General features: G+C 54.4%; 1 protein-coding gene across 1 annotated transcript in view; it reads left to right on the top strand.

Annotated features, from left to right (window-relative positions):
• KIF19 (kinesin family member 19) overlaps positions 1-19,650 on the top strand; it is a 49,777-nt gene that overhangs the window by 7,317 nt on the left and 22,810 nt on the right. Inside the window, exons 6-15 of the mRNA XM_069485678.1 lie at positions 69-205; positions 443-568; positions 1,665-1,859; positions 3,680-3,832; positions 4,419-4,541; positions 6,806-6,962; positions 11,035-11,212; positions 12,446-12,626; positions 14,968-15,238; positions 18,516-18,637. Coding sequence (XP_069341779.1) covers positions 69-205; positions 443-568; positions 1,665-1,859; positions 3,680-3,832; positions 4,419-4,541; positions 6,806-6,962; positions 11,035-11,212; positions 12,446-12,626; positions 14,968-15,238; positions 18,516-18,637 — 1,643 coding nt within the window. The remainder of the gene's footprint in view (positions 1-68; positions 206-442; positions 569-1,664; positions 1,860-3,679; positions 3,833-4,418; positions 4,542-6,805; positions 6,963-11,034; positions 11,213-12,445; positions 12,627-14,967; positions 15,239-18,515; positions 18,638-19,650) is intronic.

The raw sequence follows: 19,650 nt of genomic DNA, 5'->3' as shown, positions 1-19,650 counted from the left end.
TCCCAGGTGGCGGCATCTGAGCCCGCGTGCGGAGCCCCCCCAAGCAGGTGTCTCTGCTCCTCTCGCAGGTGCGGGGAAGACACACACCATGCTGGGCGTGGACGCGGAGCCCGGCATCTACCTGCAGACACTCACCGACCTCTTCCAGGCCATCGAGGAGACCCGGGACAACACGGACTGCAGCGTGTCCATGTCGTACCTTGAGGTGAGCCTGCCCATCAGCCTCGGTTGCCTTGTCTGCAAAACGGGCATTTCTATGCCAGATCAGATGCAACTGTGTGCGAGGTCCTCAGCACCATATCTTGTCCCCCACGTGCCAGGTGGCCTTGCGGAAAGCCTCAGCCCTCAGAGTTGACATTTCTCAAAGCCCCGAGCGTGTGTCAGTCCTTGCAGGTCTTTTGCGCCAAAGCTGCCTTGTGCTGACCTCTCTGTTCCACCCTAGATTTATAACGAAGTGATCCGGGACCTCCTGAACCCGGCCTCGGGGTTCCTGGAACTGAGGGAGGACTCTCGGGGCAGCATCCAGATTGCCGGCATCACGGAGGTGTCCACCTCGAACGCCCAGGAGGTGAGTCACAGGGGCCCACGGAGGGAGACGTGGCCGAGCAGCCACAGATAAACACGCAGTCCTTGTTCAAGTTCACTGAGCAGAGACAGACCTGCAGCTCCAAAGTTTCTTCCACGCATGGACTTGATCTAAGGGAATGCAAATGCCTGCACCCATGTCCCTGGCCCCCTGCTCTGTGCTCAGGGCAGACATCATGGAGGGATTACACACTCTTCCCTCTGCCCCCAGATGCAGGCCTGGGGTCCTTTCAACTCAGCCCGCCAGGCAGCCCCACCAGCGGAGTTGGCTCCGGTCTGAAATCCACTTCCCATGCCTGGTACGAGTGGCCACTCCCTTAGCAAGGGCAGCAAGGGCACACTGAACATTTCCAGGCCGTCTGTCTTTTCTGCCCACCTCTGGTCCCTATGCCAGCATGCTCGACACTGCCCTCAGGGTAGCCCTCCTGCCGCTCACAGGACACCCGTGGCTCCTCGCTGCCCCAGGACCATTGTGGACTCCTCGTCCTCAGCCTTGATGACCATGGGCTCCGGCCATGCTGGTGCCACAACCCACATGACCTTACCAGCATCTCTGGTGGGCTTGGGGAGGGGCAGCCTTCTTGTCTATTGTTTAATAACAGCCACTGCAGCAGTCTTCTCTCCATACCAGCACTGTAGTCCTCGCATGAGTACGGTACACAGTAGGTGCTCAGCAGAGGCTCATTGGCTTGATTTCCACAGCTGCTTGCACGGCCAATGGATTTGGGCCCCCCACCCACGCCAGCAAATTGACGCAGCAGCCTGGGGTTCTGTACTGAAAAGGGTCCCGGCTGCCCCCCGGGGCTCTGTGGGGAAGAGACGGGGGACCGCTGGTGTCTGCTGGGGTGCAGGCAGGAGGGGCAGTGTGCGTGTCAGGCAGCTGCCGTTCCTGCTCGATGCGTCGACTCGATGAATTGATCCCTTCGTGCTGCAAACCTGAAGCTGCTTCCACCTGCCGAGGTTCTGCCACAGGCAGCCCTGGGCCCCCCGCGGCTCTCCTCCTGCCTGGTGTTTGTGGACAGCACGTGTGGCCACTCAGGAGGCCCTGACTGCCCGCCCGCTCCTGCCTCTCTTCTCAGATCATGCAGCTCCTCACCAAAGGCAACCGTCAACGCACGCAGGAGCCCACGGCCACCAACAAGACATCGTCCCGTTCCCACGCCGTGCTGCAAGTCACCGTGCGTCGGCAGAGCCGCAGAGCAGACCTGGTGGAGGAGGTGCACGTGGGGAGGCTCTTCATGGTGGACCTGGCGGGCTCGGAGCGGGCGTCCCAGGTGCCTGTCCCTCTGACATGCCTCCCGCCCTTTCCAACTTCACGATAATGACGCTGTGTCTGGCGGCCCTTGAGGCTTGAGCAGGACCTTGTCCGTCCTCTTCCAACCGCGTCTTCGGCAGCTAGAGCAGCCCTGGCCCACGGGAGGCACGGACTCCATGCTTGTTGAGTGAATTCTCAAAGCGTTGTATGTGGATGGAGGGCTCATCTGTGGCACTAGACACGCAGGTGAACAACACCCAGCCTCACCCCAGAGCTCAGGGCCCTCTGGGGAGACAGACGTGAGCAGATAATTCAGCAAGGCAGGGGGCATGTGCTTTGAGATTCAGGGTCTGCACAGACGTGGTGGGAGCCCAGAAGAGGGTGGGTGGCAGTGGGTCTCAGGGCGGAGCCTGAAAAGGTCATTGTGAGCTTGGGGAGTGCCAGGAAGAGCGTTTCGGGTCGGGGGACTGTGCAGAGCACGGCTGTTGGGAGGATGGTGCCCAGTGCACTGTGGCGCAGTGGCACAGCTGCATGCCCCACTCATGGGCGCTGCTGGGGGGCCAGCCCTGGCCCCCTCCCCAAGCCCCAGCCCACCTGCCCTTTGCTGCACCTGTCGCCGGGAGGGGGCGTGGAGCTCACCACCTGTTGCCCCCGTGGTCTGAGTGTTCCTTGAGGGAGGAACCCAGCCCAGGGCCGGGGACATAGAAGGGACATGATAAAGGTGGTGTTGGAATAAATGATGTCCACAAGTGACATCTTTACACCCCTCTGATGCACCAGGCACTCAGCATTCATAGACACATAACCTCCCTGACGCAGAGCAAGGTGGCGTCATCGTGCCTGATTGATTGATTGATTGATTTTCCTGAGTCAGTCTCGGTCTGTCACCCTGGCTAGAGTACAGTATAGCTCACAGCAAGCTCAAACTTCTGGGCTCAAGCGATCCTCCTGCTTCAACCTCCCAAGTAGTTGGCACTACAGGCATGTGCCACCACGCCCGGCTTATTTTTTCTATTTTTAGTAGAGACGGGGGTCTCACTCTTGCTCAGGCTGGTCTTGAACTCCTGACCTCCAGTGATCCTCCTGCCTTGGCCTCCCAGAGTGCTAGGATTACAGGCGTGAGCCACTGTGCCCGGCCCATGCCTGTTTTATGACACCTGGGCTGTGAAATGAGGGTGATGTGACTCTCTGTGCACAAAGATCCTAATGGTGGATCGAGCTTTGAACCCCGGGAAGGCTGGCCCCAAACTGAGCCTTTCTCAGCTGATATTTGATCTCCGCTTTGTATCTTTGGGGTCTGGAAGGCCATTGATTGGTTTCACCCATCTGTCCACTCGCTGTCCCGTGCCTGGGCCCTCCCCAGTGCTCAGCTGCTGACCAGCGCCAGACTGTTCTAGAACCTAGAGCATCCATAGAAAACTTAGGTGCAGCGAGGCCAAGAGATTAGGTAACAACTGCCATGGAAGAGACAGTTTGTCACTCACAGATCCTGAGAGGAAGGGACACTGGGTGGGTCAGGAGTGGGGGTGAGAAAGTTGTGGGGGTCCTTCCCAGATAAAACACACCCTCTTTTATTTTTATTATAAAACTGGGGTGGTTTAGCATAGACTTTGCTGGAATCTGCTTTTGCTGCCTCTAATGGTGAGCACCTTCCTGGAATCGTTCGTAGCTCTGACCCCCTCTATGGCTGCGTGGCACTGCCCCCCAGAGCACCAGCCCCCAGGACCCCAGGGGATGGGGTCACCTCCCGCTGTGGCCTCAGTCCCCTCCCTGGGAACGGGGGCGGGGGGAGGGCAGGTGGAAGGACTAGACCCCCCAGCCTGGCCTCTCCCCGCGCAGACCCAAAACCGAGGCAAGAGGATGAAGGAGGGGGCACACATCAACCGCTCCCTGCTGGCTCTGGGCAACTGCATCACCGCACTCAGCGAGAAGGGTGGTGGCCGGACGCAGTATGTCAACTTCCGAGACAGCAAACTCACACGCCTGCTGAAGGTAGGTGGCTGTGGTGGCCAACCCTGCATCTTCTAGGAGACACCAGCCAGGAGAGAGGCCCAGGCCTGGCTCTAAGGGCCCTTCCAGGAACCCCTTAAGCCCAGAAAACACTGCAGAAGCCATCTCTAGTCACTGCCTGACTCCCCCCTTTATGCCTCTGAGTATGGTCCAGTCTGTACTTGCATATCCCTGGTGATGGGGAGCTCACTGCCTACCCATGCCTGCCTGTTCAATTATGGATGGCTCTGACTATGAGAAAATCCCCCTTTATGCTGAGCTGGATGCTCTCACCTCATTCTACAGCAAGGTGGGGTACGGATAAACACAGGCACAGCAATAAATAAGTGTCCCTGGAAACTTGTCCCTCTTGGTCTGATCTGCTCCCATCAGAGCCGAAGTCATGGGCTCTGCCTGGAACGGGTCCCACTTTGTCTGAGGGTTGCCTCCCTGAGGACTGGCCCTTTGATCCCTGGCACCAGCTGCCCTTCCCAGCAATCCCAGCGACGGCTGGGGGAGGGCCAGCCAACCTGGGCAGGCGGGGGCCACGTGGCTCCCATCAGTCAACTTGGTGCTTCCACCTGCGCAGGACGCCCTGGGAGGGAACAGCCGCACCGTGATGATCGCGCACATCAGCCCAGCCAGTACCTGCTTCGAGGAGTCGCGGACCACCCTGCTCTACGCCTACAGGGCCAAGAACATCAAGACACGGGTGAGCCGCACGGTCACTCGGGGTCACGCAGTAGCCAACGCTCACTCACTCATTAGTTTCCTCTGGCTGCAGTAACAAGGCAGTACAACTGGGTGACTTAACAGAAAATTTTGTTGTTGTCGTTGAGACAGAGTGTCACTCGGTGTCCCTGGGTAGAGGGCAGTGATTATAGTCACCGCAACCTCCAGGTCCTGGGCCGTGAGCCATCCTTCTGCCTCAGCCTCCCAGGTAGCTGGGACTACAGGTGCATACAACGCTGGCTGGGTTTTATGGTTTTGTGTCTTTTTTTTTTTTTTTTTGGTCTTTTTTTATATTTCTTATTTTGAGGGTAGAGAGACGGGGTCTCATTATGCTCAGGCTGGTGTTGAACCCCTGAGCTGCAGCGATCCTCCCACCTCGGCCTCCCAGAAAGCTAGGATCACAGAGGTGAGCAACCGTGCCCGGCCAAAACAACAGAAAATTATTCTGTGACAGGCCGGAAGTCTGAGACGAAGGTGTCAGCAGGGCTGCGCTCCTTCCGGAGCTTCTAGAGCAGGATCCTCCGGGGTCTCTTCCCACTTTAGGTGGCTTCTGTCGTCCTTAGCTTGTGGCTACCACACTCCAGTCTCCTCTCTGTCTTCACTGGGCTCCCCTCTTCTCCCTGCTGCTCCCTTCGCTTCTCACCTGGGGACACCTGGCATTGGATTTAGGGCCCACCTGATCCAGAGCGATCTCATTTCGAGGTCCTTAACTTACTTACATCTGCAGAGACCCTTTTTCCAAATAAGATCCCATTCACAGATCCTGGGGTTTTGGATGTGTACATGTCCACGTGCCAGGCGTATGTGCCACGTGCCCCAGGAGACGTGTGAACACCCCAAAGTGCCCATCTGAGGGGACGGGATTAGCAGACCAGGGTGCACCCTCCCGCGGAACACTGTGCAGCTGTTACAGTCTCCACGATGTGTCATTGGGAGAGAAAAGCAAGTGAAAGAATATTAATATCTCCCGTCTGGTGCCATTTGTAAAAACACTCAAAGCCAACACGTGACACATGAAACAGCCCACATATGTCTCTCCACACACACACACACACACACAGTCGCCTTCCACGTTTGCAGGTCCCCCAGCCATATATTCAGCTGACCTCAGATCAAAGATATTTTAAAAAAATCAGTACAACAATAGAAAATATACAATACAGTATAACAACCATTTACATAGCATTTGCATTGTATTAGATAGTATAAGCAATCTAGAGACGGATAGAAGTATATGGGAGGATGCGCGTAGGTTGTACACAAATACTGCGCCGTTTTATATCAGGGACTTGGGCACCCGTGGATTGTGGTATCTGTGGGGTGTCGGCGAGCCAGTCTCCTGGGGATACCGAGGGATGACTGTATGTGCCAAACTGCACAGACAAGATCTGGAAGGGCACACGTCCAAATGATAGCAGCGGTTGCTAGTGGGAGGTGTTTTTCTTTTTTAACTCCTGATGGATTATTTGAATTTTTTTTTTTTTTTTTTTGAGACAGAGTCTCACTCTGTTGCCCAGGCTAGACTGCCGTGGCATCAGCCTTAGCTCACAGCAACCTCAAACCCCTGGGCTCAAGCGATCCTCCTGCCTCAGCCTCCCGAGTAGCTGGGACTACAGGCATGCACCACCATGCCCGGCTAATTTTTTCTGTATATATTTTTAGTTGTCCATATAATTTCTTTCTATTTTTAGTAGAGATGGGGTCTCGCTCTTGTTCAGGCTGGTCTCAAACTCCTGACTTTGAGCGATCCTCCCACCTCGGCCTCCCAGAGTGCTAGGATTACAGGCATGAGCCACCGCACCTGGCCTGAAAGTTTTTATTGTGGTCAAATATACATAACATAAAAATTACCATCCTAACTATTCCTAAGTGCACAGGGCAGCGGTGTTAGGCACAGTCACACTGTCGTGCGGCCATCACCACCATTCACATCTTCCCACACTGAACCCTGTCCCCACCCCCTCCCCAGCGCTGGGACCCACCGTTCTACTTTCCGTCTCTGTGGGTTTAACGCTGGGGACCCTGTAGAAGTGGAATCACACAGGATTTGTGCTTTCGTGACTGGCTTCTTTCACTGAGCACCATGTCCTCAGGGTCAGTCCCTGTTGTAGAGTTTCCGTCCTTTTTAAGGCTGAGAAGCATTGATGTGGGTTTTTGTAACAAAGCATGTTGGCGTATTACTGCCATCCTCCGTGGGGCCCTCCCCACCGGGTGTGACCTTGGCCGCGTGTGCTGCTCCACTAGGTCAAGCGCAACCTGCTGAACGTCTCGTACCGCATCGCGCAGTACACCGATGTCATCTCCCGCCTGCGCAGAGAGATCGAGCACCTCAAATCGAAACTCGAGAAGCAGGAGAAGGAGAAGAAAAGCGGCCCCAGCGTCCAGGACACACCAGGCAGGGGTGAGTGCGGGTCTGGTGACTCACACAGGCCTTGTCGTCCCTCCCCAGGGCTCTGTGGCCACCGTCCTGGCCCGGTCGCTCCTCCCTGCCGCACGCTTGGTGTGCAGTCGGTCGCTCTGAGCTTCAGCGACCCTGCCGCGGGCTTGAGTTCCAGTGTGGCTACTGCCTGATGTGTGTCCCTGCCCTGGCTTTAATCCCTCGCCTGTAAAATGTCGGGACTGGATTATTTTCTCTGCTTTTTTCTACATTTTCACTGTCTTTTTCTGCCTTTCTTCTTTTCTTTTTACCTTCCTATTTGCTTTTTCTTCCTCCCAGATCAACTTTTTAAAATATAATCTTTCTATTTTGGAATAATTTTAGATTTATAAAAGAGTTGCAGAGACAGTACAGGGTCCCCAGCATTCCTAATGCCTTTTTTTTTTTTTTTTTTTTTTTGAGACAGAGTCTCACTCTGTTGCCCAGGCTAGAGTGAGTGCCGTGGCGTCAGCCTAGCTCACAGCAACCTCAAACTCCTGGGCTCAAGCGATCCTCCTGTCTCAGCCTCCCGAGCAGCTGGGACTACAGGCATGAGCCACCATGCCCGGCTAATTTTTTCTATATGTATTTTTAGCTGTCCATATAATTTCTTTCTATTTTTAGTAGAGGTGGGGTCTCGCTCTTGCTCAGACTGGTCTCGAACTCCTGAGCTCAAACGATCCGCCCACCTCGGCCTCCCAGAGTGCTAGGATTACAGGCGTGAGCCACCACACCCGGCCCCTAATGCCTTTTTAAAAATTTACTGAGTGTGGGGCACAGTGGTTCATGCCTGTAATCCTAGCACTTTAGGAGCCTGAGGTGGGAGGATCTTGAGCCCAGGAGTTTGAGGCTGAGTGAGCTATGATGATACCACTGCACTCCAGCCCAGCTACAGAGTGAGACTCTGTCAAAAAAAAAAAATTATTGAGATGAAACTTGTAGCATAAAATGAACCATTTGAAGGTGAACAATTGCGTGGCATTTAGACGTTGACTCTGCTGTGCAGCCGCCACCTCTACCCAGCTCCGGAACATTTCCAGCTCTCCAAAGCAGAACTCCTTACCCACTAAATGATTTCTCCCACTCCCCTTCCCCTGCGAGTCAGTTTTATTTAGGCCTCCTTCCCAGGTCTCAAAGCCTCCCACAGTTTCACCACAAATTATGAAATTCATCAGTGAGTTACAAAGGCACTCTTAAGTAGACCTGTAACAAAGCCAAACCAAGCAGACATGTGTACACACACACATGCCTACCCGTGTTTTGGTCTGTTAAGATAAGTTTTACCATAATTTATAAAGGACTTCTAAAAAATCAATAAGAAAGAGCAAACAGCCCAATGTTTAAAAGAGGCAAGGCAATGAATAGGTGATTCGCAGAAGAATTCCTAGAGGCCGATAAACATATGAAAAGATCCTCAAATGCATTCAGGAACAGAGATGCAGATTGAAATGATTTGCACTTATTAGACTAGCTAAAATTAAAATGTCAGGTAATAGGAAATGTTTATTAAATGGATAATAAAATTATATACAATTGCCAGAATAGAGCAGAACACGCTAAAAAAATTATATGAAATTAAGCATGTAAATGGTGCCCTTAAACACTATTATTGAGGGCTCTGTGGCACGTGCCTGTGGTCCCAGCTGCTCAGGAGGCTGAGCCACAGGGATCACTTGAGGCCAGGAATTCGAGGCTGTAGTGAGCTCTGATCTGCCTGAGAGACACTGAGCTCTAGCCTAGGCAATGTGGCAAGACCCTGTTTCTAAAACAAACAAACAAAAAACCTCAAAAACCCCTTAATGTTGGGAGTGTAAGTTAGTATGTCTCCTTTGAGGGCAATTGAACAGCATCTGTTAAAACTTAATGTGCCCAAGCAATTCGCTCCTCCAAAGGCACCCATGTGCCCCAGGAGGCTTGCGACCAGAATGGCCCAAAGTGCCATCTAGGGGGATGGGATTAGCAGACTGGGGTGCACCCCTGCGCTCTACAGCCATTACCCAGAATGAGGGGGGTCCACTGTGCAGGCAGAGGGCCTCCGAGACACATCACTGGGTGAGAAAAGCAAGTGGAAAAGTAATAGCTCTGGTCTGATGCCATGTATAGAAAAGCCCCGTGTATCTCTCTGGATGCATATGCACGTACAAAACCAGGCAGAAAAAGATTTACAAGGGCACACAGGGGGGTGGCGGTTACCTGCCTGAGTGATCAGGTGGTCAGGACAGCTTTTAACTCTTGATGTATAATTTGAATTTTTATAACAAAAGTGTCTTCCCTACCTGTGTAAATGGGTCTTGTTTCAAAATGTTTCCTGATTGTAGTTGTAATATGTGTTTATCATTCAAAACTTGGAGAATACTGCCAAGTATACAGAGAAGAAGACAGAACTAATTTGTAATCCCACAGCTTGGAGATAGCCACTGTCAGCATTTAGTTATTTCCTTCCAGCCTTTTAAACACACACACACACACATGATGCACACACACATATGTGCACAAACACATAAATACATACATGTACACACATACACACAAACATACATGCACAAATATGTATGCACATGCAAACACATTCACACATAAATGTGTACATGTACATACATACACATACACACAAAATATGTGTGCACAAATACACACATTCACACATAGATGCACATCACACATGCACACATAAACGTGTACCTGTGCTTACTTACACGCACAGTTGGGAATCAGCATCATGCTCCTTTCTGTATTCACGCAGCTCACATTCACTGAGCACCTCCCAGTAGCAGGTGCGGTTCTCCCTGCCAGAGGCAGGGGAATAGGTCCTAGGTGGCCCAGCCCCCACAAAGACACAGTCCCATGGGAGGGAGACAGCAAACCAGGATGCAGGGATCCCAAGACAGTGCTGGGCAGGAGGCGGGTCAGGGAGGGCAGAAGGGGCGTCTCATAGCTGCTTGCTGTGGAAGGGCCTCTCTGAGGAGGCAGCATGGTAACATCCACAGATCTGGGTTCAGAGCCTTGTGACAGACACGTGCAAAGGCCCTGGGGCTGATGGGCTTGGTGAGCTCTGGGAACAGCAGGTGGGCCCATATGGCTGGTGCCTGAGGAGAGACAGCGTGTCGTAGGGGGTGGCCTGCAGGACGTGCAGGGCCACAGCGAACAGGAAACCAGAAGACAAGAATGGTTTTGCTCTGTGGAGCTCACACTCTAGCAGGAATGACAGATATGAAACATTTATCCCAAAATGTTACCTAAGTATAGATACACAGAGCGCTGTGAAGGAGAGGGCAGGTGGCAAATGGACCCAGAGTGAGGGTCTGGCAGAGTTCTCTGAGAAAGTGAGGTCTGCGCTCACTTGGTTAGCCCAGCCTCACCCCTCTTTGGGTTCCTGAAACTCAAATGCAGGTAGCCTGATCCCAAACCAGGCAAAGGGAAGGTTTAAATTCCTCTAAATCATCCATTCATTTATCCACCAGTTCAACCATCCTTTTACCCATCTACCCACCCATCCATCCATCCATCCACTCACGTATCCATCATCCATTCACACATCCATCCACCCATTCTCCCATCTACTTACCCATCCATTCACCCATCTACCCATCCACCCACCCACCCAGCCATTCATCCATTATCCAGTCATCCATCCACCCATTTATCTACCCATCCACCCACATTCACCCTCTCATCCATCATCCATCCATCCATCCATCCACTCATGTATCCATCATCCATTCACACATCCATCCACCCATTCTCCCATCTACTTACCCATCCATTCACCCATCTACCCATCCACCCACCCACCCAGCCAATTCACCCACCCAGCCATTCATCCATTATCCAGTCATCCATCCACCCATTTATCTACCCATCCACCCACATTCACCCTCTCATCCATCATCCATCCATCCATACATCCATCCACCCATTTTCTCATCCACCCTCCCATCCACCACGTGTGTGTTGAGCTCCTCCATGGGCCAGAACCCATTTTGTGAGCGAGCATGCAGTTCAGCCCTGGCTTAGGTGGCACTGCTCCTGCTGTAGCGGGCTGCTTTCCTGCCTGCAGTCACAATGCCCCCACACGACACAGAGGAGGACAGCCGCCTGCAGATGAACAAGATCCGGGCCCAGCTCATCGCGGCCTTCAAGGAGCAGATGGAGATGCGGCGCAGCCTGGTGGAGCTCGAGAACACCAACATCGAGCTGCACGTCGACGTGTCCCGCCACCTGCTGACCATTGCGGAGTGAGTGTGCCTGCCCGCTGGGCACCACCCGGACCCCAGCACTGTCTGTCCCAACAGGGCAGGGGGGCCCTGAGGAGCAGACACGGCCACTGGCAGGAGCTCCTGCTTTCTGCTGCTGTCCAGCCATCCTCTGCCGCCTGCAGGTCCCCCAGGGGGACGATGGCCAATGACACTCTCTCTTCCCAGGCAGGTCTCTGACCGCACGCCTCCCCTATGCTCCCGCCCCTGTAGTTAGGCTGGGCCAGGTCAGGGAAGCTTCCAGATCCCTTCAACCTCTCTCTCACAGTCTGATGTCCACAGGCAGCCCTGGCAGGTCAGCTGGATCAGCCCCATTTACAGGACAGGACACGTGGGTTTGCCCATCCCCAGGCCGGGGCTCTTTCTCCGTGGTGCATTTACTTCCTATTCCTACCTGCCGAGGACAGAGTGACCACAGATGGAGACTGACCATGTGACTTATCCACCTCGGGACGTGTTTGGGGTGAAAGGGGGTGCTCCTGACAGTTGCACTGGGACGACAGGGACACAAGCCCCCCGTACTCATGGGCACCCTGAAACCCAGTGCCGAGTTCATGTCTATTTCCTTCCCGCACTTCTGTTCCTGGTTCTCCCCACATTTCTCCTCCCTCTTTGCTTCCTCCTTCCTTCCTGCTTCTCTTAAGACAATGGCACAAACAGCGCAGCCCTGACGCTAGAGGGAGGCTCAGTGATAGGAGATGCTCACGTCTCATCGCTTCCAGCTGGACGTCAGCCTGCTCTCACTGCTTCGGGCCTCCTTCCACACACCCCTTGGGGACCCTCTTGCCAGGGCCGCAGTCAGGGCAGCCAATCCTCGGAGAGCCCCGGTGTACGGGCAGTTGTCATCCGGCCTTACAGCTGAGGAAACCGAGGCCCAGAGGGGGTGCATTTACATAGGAGACGCCAAGGTCACCCAGTGGCCAGGGGTGTTCTAGGATCGGAGGCTGGGGGGCTGCAGAGCCCCACACTTGTTCGCTCTGATCCTGCTGCAAATATTTCCCAATCCTTGTATTTCCTTCTGGTCTTTGGTCATGGCTTTAAAAATATTTATATGTACATATAAGAGATCATAGAGCAGACCCAGTTCAGCTCTGCTGTCATGCCCACGCCTGTGCGTAGGTCAGCCGGGGCCAGGAGGGGCTCAGGGACCGGGGGTGCCAGGACACCCAGCCCGGCGTGGCCTGCACCCTGACCCTCTGTATTTCTCCCCCACAGCTGGGAGAGGGAAAAGACCCCCCACCACGGCCCCATGGCCAGGGGAGAGCCGGAGAAGGGAGAGGATCCGCTGGACACCGACTGGGACAGGGACGAGTCCTCGGAGCCACACGAAGTGGCTCTGGCCAGAGAGGAGGTCAACCTGCTGTTAGCCGAGCAGCGGAAAACTGCAGCCCTCAAGGTGGGGAGTGGGCCGAGCGTTCACAGTCAGGCAGTAGTGACGGGTCACTGACCGCTGAGCTGTGGGTCCTTGGTGCCCATGAGCTCACCCCACGCAGTAGGACTGATCCCAACCGTTTTATGGATGAGAAAACTGAAGCTCAGAGAGGTTAGGTAAATTATCTCAGATCCCCAGCGGCGGGAGGAGCAGAGCTTGGCCCATGCCCCTTCGCCTGGGGTGGCACCAATGCCAGGGGGCTGCGGGGGTCGGTGACCGTGGCAATGGGGCGTGAGTGGTGCTGTGGTGTCCACGGAGGCCTCTGCCTGCCGTGTTCTCTGGTGGCGTCTGGAAGGGCAAGGCCTCCTGCTTCCCCGCGAGCCCGCTGCAGTAGCACCTGTGTAGCGAGAGTGCCTCAGTTTACAAAGTGACCTCCATCGCTTCTTGCTCAGCTCTCTGCTAAGTCTGGCCTCGGGCAGAAGGAAGCCCACACTCGCGGTTCCTCTCTGGAGAAGGAAGTCTTTGCACATTTTTGTTTTCCAAGAAGTGCTAGCTATTTTTATGAGCTATTTATGTAATAGCTACTTATCTAATAGTCTCACTTCAGAAAAATTACAGAGCTGGCACGTGATAGACACTTTGGGGGAAATACCAGAAAGCTGGGTACTGTTTCAGCCCATTAGTTAAATGTTTGCAGGTGTATTTTCAGGCAAGCGCAAGAAGCATCTGTTGATGTCATGTCGTTAAAAGCAGGCGGCATTTATTTCACTTAAAAGCTATGCAGCCAAACCAGAAACCTCTCAACGTTATTACATCTGCCTCAGCAATTTGGAGACGACGCAATTTCACTTCAAAAGTCCTCTGACCTTTAAAAATGAGAAAACTGCCTTTTGCTCAAACCAGTAAAGTGCATCCACAAGAGAGTATGACCTTCAGGAGCTAAATGTAGATATCAATATGTCATGTAGCATGCAAACGAAGTGTCCGTTAACTAATTAATTAGTTAACAATTAATCAAAACAAGTCCGTGCTTTCAATGTCCAGCTCAGTGCTCGGCCCTGGATACACAAAGATGAAGGACACACGCTGTGCCTTCGGCTCAGGATCACGTGGGAGAGACACATGCAACCGTCCACGGTTCAGTGCTGTGGCCTCAAAACGGCCGTGGGCACGGGTGCCGGGGAGGCCGCGGAGGGGCGGAGGGCTGGGGAGCAGTGACTTGCGGGAGGAGAGGAGGATCCCCCAGGGGAGCTGAGCCCCTCCTCCCAAAGGGGTCCCCATCAGCCCCAGAGGAAGATGAAGGTGGCCAGACCGATCCTCCTGGCGGCACTGGGTGCTGTCTTCTGACCTGGGGCCCGCGATGGGGGCTGGCAGGGGGGCTTGTGTGCCTGCCGTGGCCGAGATTGAGTGACACGCTCTGATGGTTGCTTTGCTGTGGACTGGGCACAGGGCCCGGTGGTTCAATCACACACCAACCCAGCTGTTGCTGTGAAGGTGTTTTGTAGGTGTGGTTAACATCTGCGGTCAGCCGGCTTTGAGTGTACACACACACACACACACACACACGTGCACACGTAAGCACGCCTGCATCTGTGTGTCTCTCCCCTGGCGGTGGTTTCTCTGGAGAACCCTGACTGATTGTACAGAGTGTGGTCACAGCTCACAGGTGGATCTCGAGGGGCCCAGCCATGTCCCACGTGATGGTGAGCTTCATGGCCTTCGGGGACCCAGGAGGTGGTGAGCTCCCCTGGCCCGCGGCGGGGAACAGGGCCTCAGGGCTCCATGCTGCGTGTCACGCTCCACATGGTTGAGGACCAGGCCCTCGGTTCTAGACGAGAGGTCTGTAGTGTAGGGGACATAGCGTGCTCTTTCCGAGAATGCTCTGGAAAAGTTGTCCAAGAGCTTTATTGCGATTCCCATGGGAAGGAATAGACAGGGCGGGGGACGCAGGTTTAGGATTGGCTGGTTTGAGTAATTTCGGAGGTCGCTGGGGCCCAGGCCTGGCCCTGGGTGATTAGGGCGGAGTGTGAGCGCCTGGAGAGGGCCAGCTGGGGCCTGGGCGCTGGGTTAGTTGGTTTGCATGTGAACAGCGTGTCCGTGGGCCATGGCTGAGCTGGTGGCCTTAGTTGCTTGTATCTAGGAGTTGGCTCGGCCTGGGAGGGGCAGCCCCCCCCCGCCGCCCGTGTCAAAGCCTCAGAACTGAGAAAAGACAAGACGTGGTCAGTACAGGCGAGGGCAGCACGTCCTCAGAGCGGGTCGCCGCCCGTTTTCCTGCTGCCGTTTGCAGACCCGGCCGGCGGGAGAGAGCAGGTGTGGGCTGCGGAGCCCCCTCTCACCTTCCCCAAACTCTCGGCTTCTCCGTCAGGCGGGGCTGGAGCGGCGCCTGGCCACCGCCAAGCAGAAGGCCTCTCAGATGGAGAAGCTGCTGCCCAGGCAGGTGACCAGCGAGGACCAGCGGGAGGTGCTGCGGCTGCTGTGCAGGGCCCACGAGCTGGAGGTGGAGAACACGGCGCTGCAGGCCAGCAACCTGTGCCGCAAGAACCTGCTGTGCCAGAAGGACTTCGTGATCCAGCGCTACCACCAGCACCGGCTGCTGTGCGAGCAGGTCATCCGCGAGCAGCGGCAGCTGATCCAGGGTGAGGCCAGCCCCGTGGCCGGGCGGGGACAGTCCAAACTGCATAGCACAGACACCATCTCCTTCCACCCCGACCCTGGCCCTGCCCCTGCTGCTGATCCCCCACCATCCTTCCCTGGGCGCAGCGTGCGAGGTGCAAGTGTGCAAGCGGGTTATTCTTACACTAACAGGAGCCTGCCGTACCCACCCACCAGGCTTGCCTCTGCATTTCACTCGCTTGTGACCCTAGAAGTTGTTTTATGAGAGTGCGATGAAATGCACCTCATCACTTTCTGACTGTCCCTATTGGTGAATGTGGACATTGTCTGTGTGTCCCATGTTCCTGCAGCCCCCTCCCCGCCCCGCCACGCCCCGTCTCCAAGCCTGTGGAGCGGGCAGCCCTGGCCACACCGGCCACACCTCTTCCTCTCCCTCCTCATTCTCTCAGAGCTCCTGCCCCGTATTTTCTTTTCTTTTTCAGCTTTTTATTTTGATATAATTTCAGACTTACAGAAAAGTTGCAAGAGTAGTGTTAGCACAAAAAGTTCCTGTGGATTCCCAATCAGTAATATTTCCCTCTCCTCTCTCTCTCTGTCTCTCTCTCTCCTCGAGCATTTTTTTTTTTTTTTTTTTTTTTTTTTTTGAGACAGAGTCTCACTCTGTTGCCCAGGCTAGAGTGAGTGCCGTGGCGTCAGCCTAGCTCACAGCAACCTCAAACTCCTGAGCTCAAGCGATCCTCCTGTCTCAGCCTCCCGAGTAGCTGGGACTACAGGCATGCGCCACCATGCCCGGGTGATTTTTTCTATATATATTTTTGGTTGTCCATATAATTTCTTTCTATTTTTAGTAGGGACGGGGTCTCAGTCTTGCTCAGGCTGGTCTCGAAAACTCCTGAGCTCAAACGATCCGCCCGCCTCGGCCTCCCAGAGCGCTAGGATTACAGGCATGAACCACCACGCCCGGCCTAGGGTATATTTTCTAAAAACAAGGACATTTTCTTACATGACCCCAGGATATCAACCTGACAATACTGATCTATAGACTTATTCAAGTTAACATCCTCCGCAGTGAGAGAACAACCTGCCCCCCCACCCCGCCCCCGCTGCATTCCCTTGGGATGTCCTGTGTGCTCTCCATTCACTGGCGATGCCACAGCTGCTCCTGTGACAGCAGGAAGGCCACCTCGAGCTGGGGTTGCTGATGTCAGCAGCAGGAAACTTCTGGGGGAAGCACATGCTTTCCTGGGGGTTGTGCAGGGTCGGGGGGGTTGGGGGCCACCGTGATGTGCTTCTACACACACACACACACACACACACACACACACGGAGTCACCACGAGTGTGAAGCAGTTACACGGGCGCCTTTCTTTGGTTTCTGTGACTTTTCTATGTCTCTGTAAAAGCTAATACCTCACAGAAGCGCCAGGGTGTGGCATGAAGGAGTTGGGATTTGTCCTTCGTGCCCAGCACTTTGTCTCCTCCTCGGTGGCCGTTGTTTCCTCTGAACTTGAGCACCTGGATGCAGCGGGAGGGGGAAGGGAATCCACACCTGCTTCTCATCAGTCCATTCGTTCATTCTTCAGTTCCGCAGACCTTTTCTGAATGCCAGGCCTTGGACAGGGTGCTGGATATGCAGCCGTCACCAAGCTGGGCAGGCGCTGTCCCCTGGAGCTGACAGTCTCTTGGGCAAATGGACACTAAATAGCCAGTCACATAAAGAACTGTGTAGTTTTGCCCTGGAATGGCAGCTGGACAGGAAGCAGAGTTATGAGAGCAGCAGGGGGCCCGGCCTGGCCTTGTCCGAGGAGTGGTGGTCAGAGCGGGTTCTGGGAAGAAATGACATTTGAGCCGAGACCTGAAGGATGGAGAGGCTGCTGCTCGGGAGGAGAGAACAGCCTGAGGCCTTGGTCTGCATGTGTGCGTGTGCATGTGCACATGTGTGCCAGTGTGTACACGTGCATGTGTGTGTGCATTGTGTGCACATGCATGTGTGTGCATATGTGCATGTGTACATGTGTGCCACTGCGTACACGTGCATTGTGTGCATGTGTGCACATGTATGTGTATAAGTATGTGTGTGCATGTGTGTGCATATGTGCACGTGTACATGTGTGCCGGTGTGTGCGTGTGCATGCATGTGTATATGTGTGTGCATGCATGTGCACATGTGTGTGCATGTGTGTGCATGTGTGCATACACATGTGTCTCTGTGTGTGTAGCATTCTGGGGCAGAAAGGGCTTGTTGTGTTCAAGTATCATCATCATCATCATTATATTTTTATAGTCAGCACTTATTTAGCCTGAATACTGAGTTCTCCTTTGGGGAGGAGGTATTCATAATTTCCTTTATAATGAAAAAAAGACACTTTATTTTTAAAAAATTATAATAACATTAAGCAATGTTTTGGAAAAGAAAACAGGTTACTTATAACCCAACCCCTCTCTAGTCCCAGCCTATAAGTAGTCAAATTTTACCAGAGCTGAAATTATGCCATCTTTAAATTTTCTACTTTAACGTTTTTTACTGTGGTAAGAACTACATAACATAAAATGTGCCATTTGAAGCAATTCAAAGTGGACAACTCAGTGGCATTTAGTACATTCACAGTGTTGTGCGGCCATCACCTCTGCTGAGATCTAAAACACCTCCCCTAGTCCATAAAGACACCTCGAACCCCTGCCCCGGCCCCGGCAGCCACCAGTCTGCTCTCTGCCCACGGATGTGCCTGTTCTGGACATTTCATGTAAATGGAGTCATGCAACATACAACCTTTGGGCTTCTTTGCTCATCAGAATGTTTTTGAATTTCCTCCATGTCAATGCCGTGATGTGTCAGAACTTGACTCCTTCACGACAGTGTGATATTCCACAGTGTGGCTAGACCACGTTTGTTTATCCATTGCTTGGTTCATGGGCATCTGGCGTGTTTCCAGTCTTTGGCTCCTGTGAACAATGCTAAGAACATTCTGTGTAAGTTTTTGATTGACACCTGTTTGCAGTTCTTTGGGGTATACTCCTAGGAGTGGTTGTTTCACTCAAATTTTATTTATACTTTAGAATTGTTAGCAACATTATTTTATGATTAAAAGGCAATACGTGAACACAACAGAAAAAAGACAATGAACCTGTAGAAACCCCACTCTCCACAAAAGCCTGTTCTATCAGTTCGGAGTATTGGCCTTTGATCAGCCCACAGAGTGACCCTGTCTTTGAACAGATGACGGATGTTGCGTGGATTTGGTGGTGGTGGAGCTGCACCCCCGGCCCTGCTCTAACCTCTGCTCTCTGCTGGCCCCTGCAGATGGTGGCATCTCGGTGCCAGAGGCGCTGGACAAGCGGTACCACCTGTACGCCCGGGAGCTGGGCGAGGGCACGCTCAACCGCCTGCTGCTGCTGCACTCGCTCATGGCCAGCTCCCTCCGGGTGAGTCCGACCTGCCACCCGCAGCTCCGCGCCCTGGGCTCAGGCTGGCGGTGCCATCCCACCCTGCTTAGGGCCGGCCCTTGAGGGGCTTTGCTCTGCACCGGGCCTGAAGCAGAAGAGGAAACGTAGAAACAGTAGCTGCCAGCTGCCTTGAGCCAGAACACCGAGGTGGAGGACAGCTGTGCCCAGTGGGGGATGCGGGTGGGCTTAGGGACATGGCGAGCCCCGCCAGGGCCCTGAAGGCCAAGGCTGGCTGGGAGGCTTGGTGCAGGTAGACACACCTGGGAGCGTCTGGTGGCCCGGGTGCTGCTCACGGGTGGCAGGGAGGGTTTGCTCTCTGCCTCCACAATGCTGTGATCCGTGGTTATGGTCAGGGGCTCCTCATGGAAGACAGAACGTCGCCGGAGAGGCAGCCTGAGCTCCCTGAGTCGGGGGCCTTGTTGTCTTGGTGGCCTGGACAGGTGTCTTCTGGGGAACCTCAGCAAGATGTCGTTATAGGGCTCTCCTCTGGGGCTGGTCAGGCTCTCTGGGCGGTGGGCTGTGGTGCCCAGCTGGGAGCTCACTAGGGCAAGAGCGCCACGAGGGGCCTCCGCATGGGCTGTGTGTGAACGCTGCCGTCACCTAACCCTGTGCGCCCTGGGCCAGGCCTGGTGTCCCCCAGCCACGGACCCTCTGTTCACCCCTTGGGAGCACGGAGACGAAACTTCCAGACTTCAGCCTGGGTGGGCGCCATTGCCCAGAAGTACGGTGTGAGGGAGGGGACAGGGGTCTGCCTACAGCTAAGGCCACTTCCCCCACCCTGGAACAGAAGTACCAGGCTCCGTGGTGGGTCTGTGCCCTGGCGGCTATGCGAGGCGGGTCTGCTGGCACTTGCCCATCTGTCCCCTGCTTGCAAAGTGTCACCACCATGCTCACCCTTCCCATCATCCTGTATGTTCTGTCCCACCAAACCCCAAGCCCCAGCTGGAGTCACCCCAAAAGCGGCCGCAAGGGAGTCCCCACCAGGGAGTGCT

This window comes from Eulemur rufifrons, chromosome 14 (assembly GCF_041146395.1).
Source record: "Eulemur rufifrons isolate Redbay chromosome 14, OSU_ERuf_1, whole genome shotgun sequence".
NCBI lineage: Eukaryota > Metazoa > Chordata > Mammalia > Primates > Lemuridae > Eulemur > Eulemur rufifrons.
This window is presented reverse-complemented; position numbering and strand designations above follow the sequence as displayed.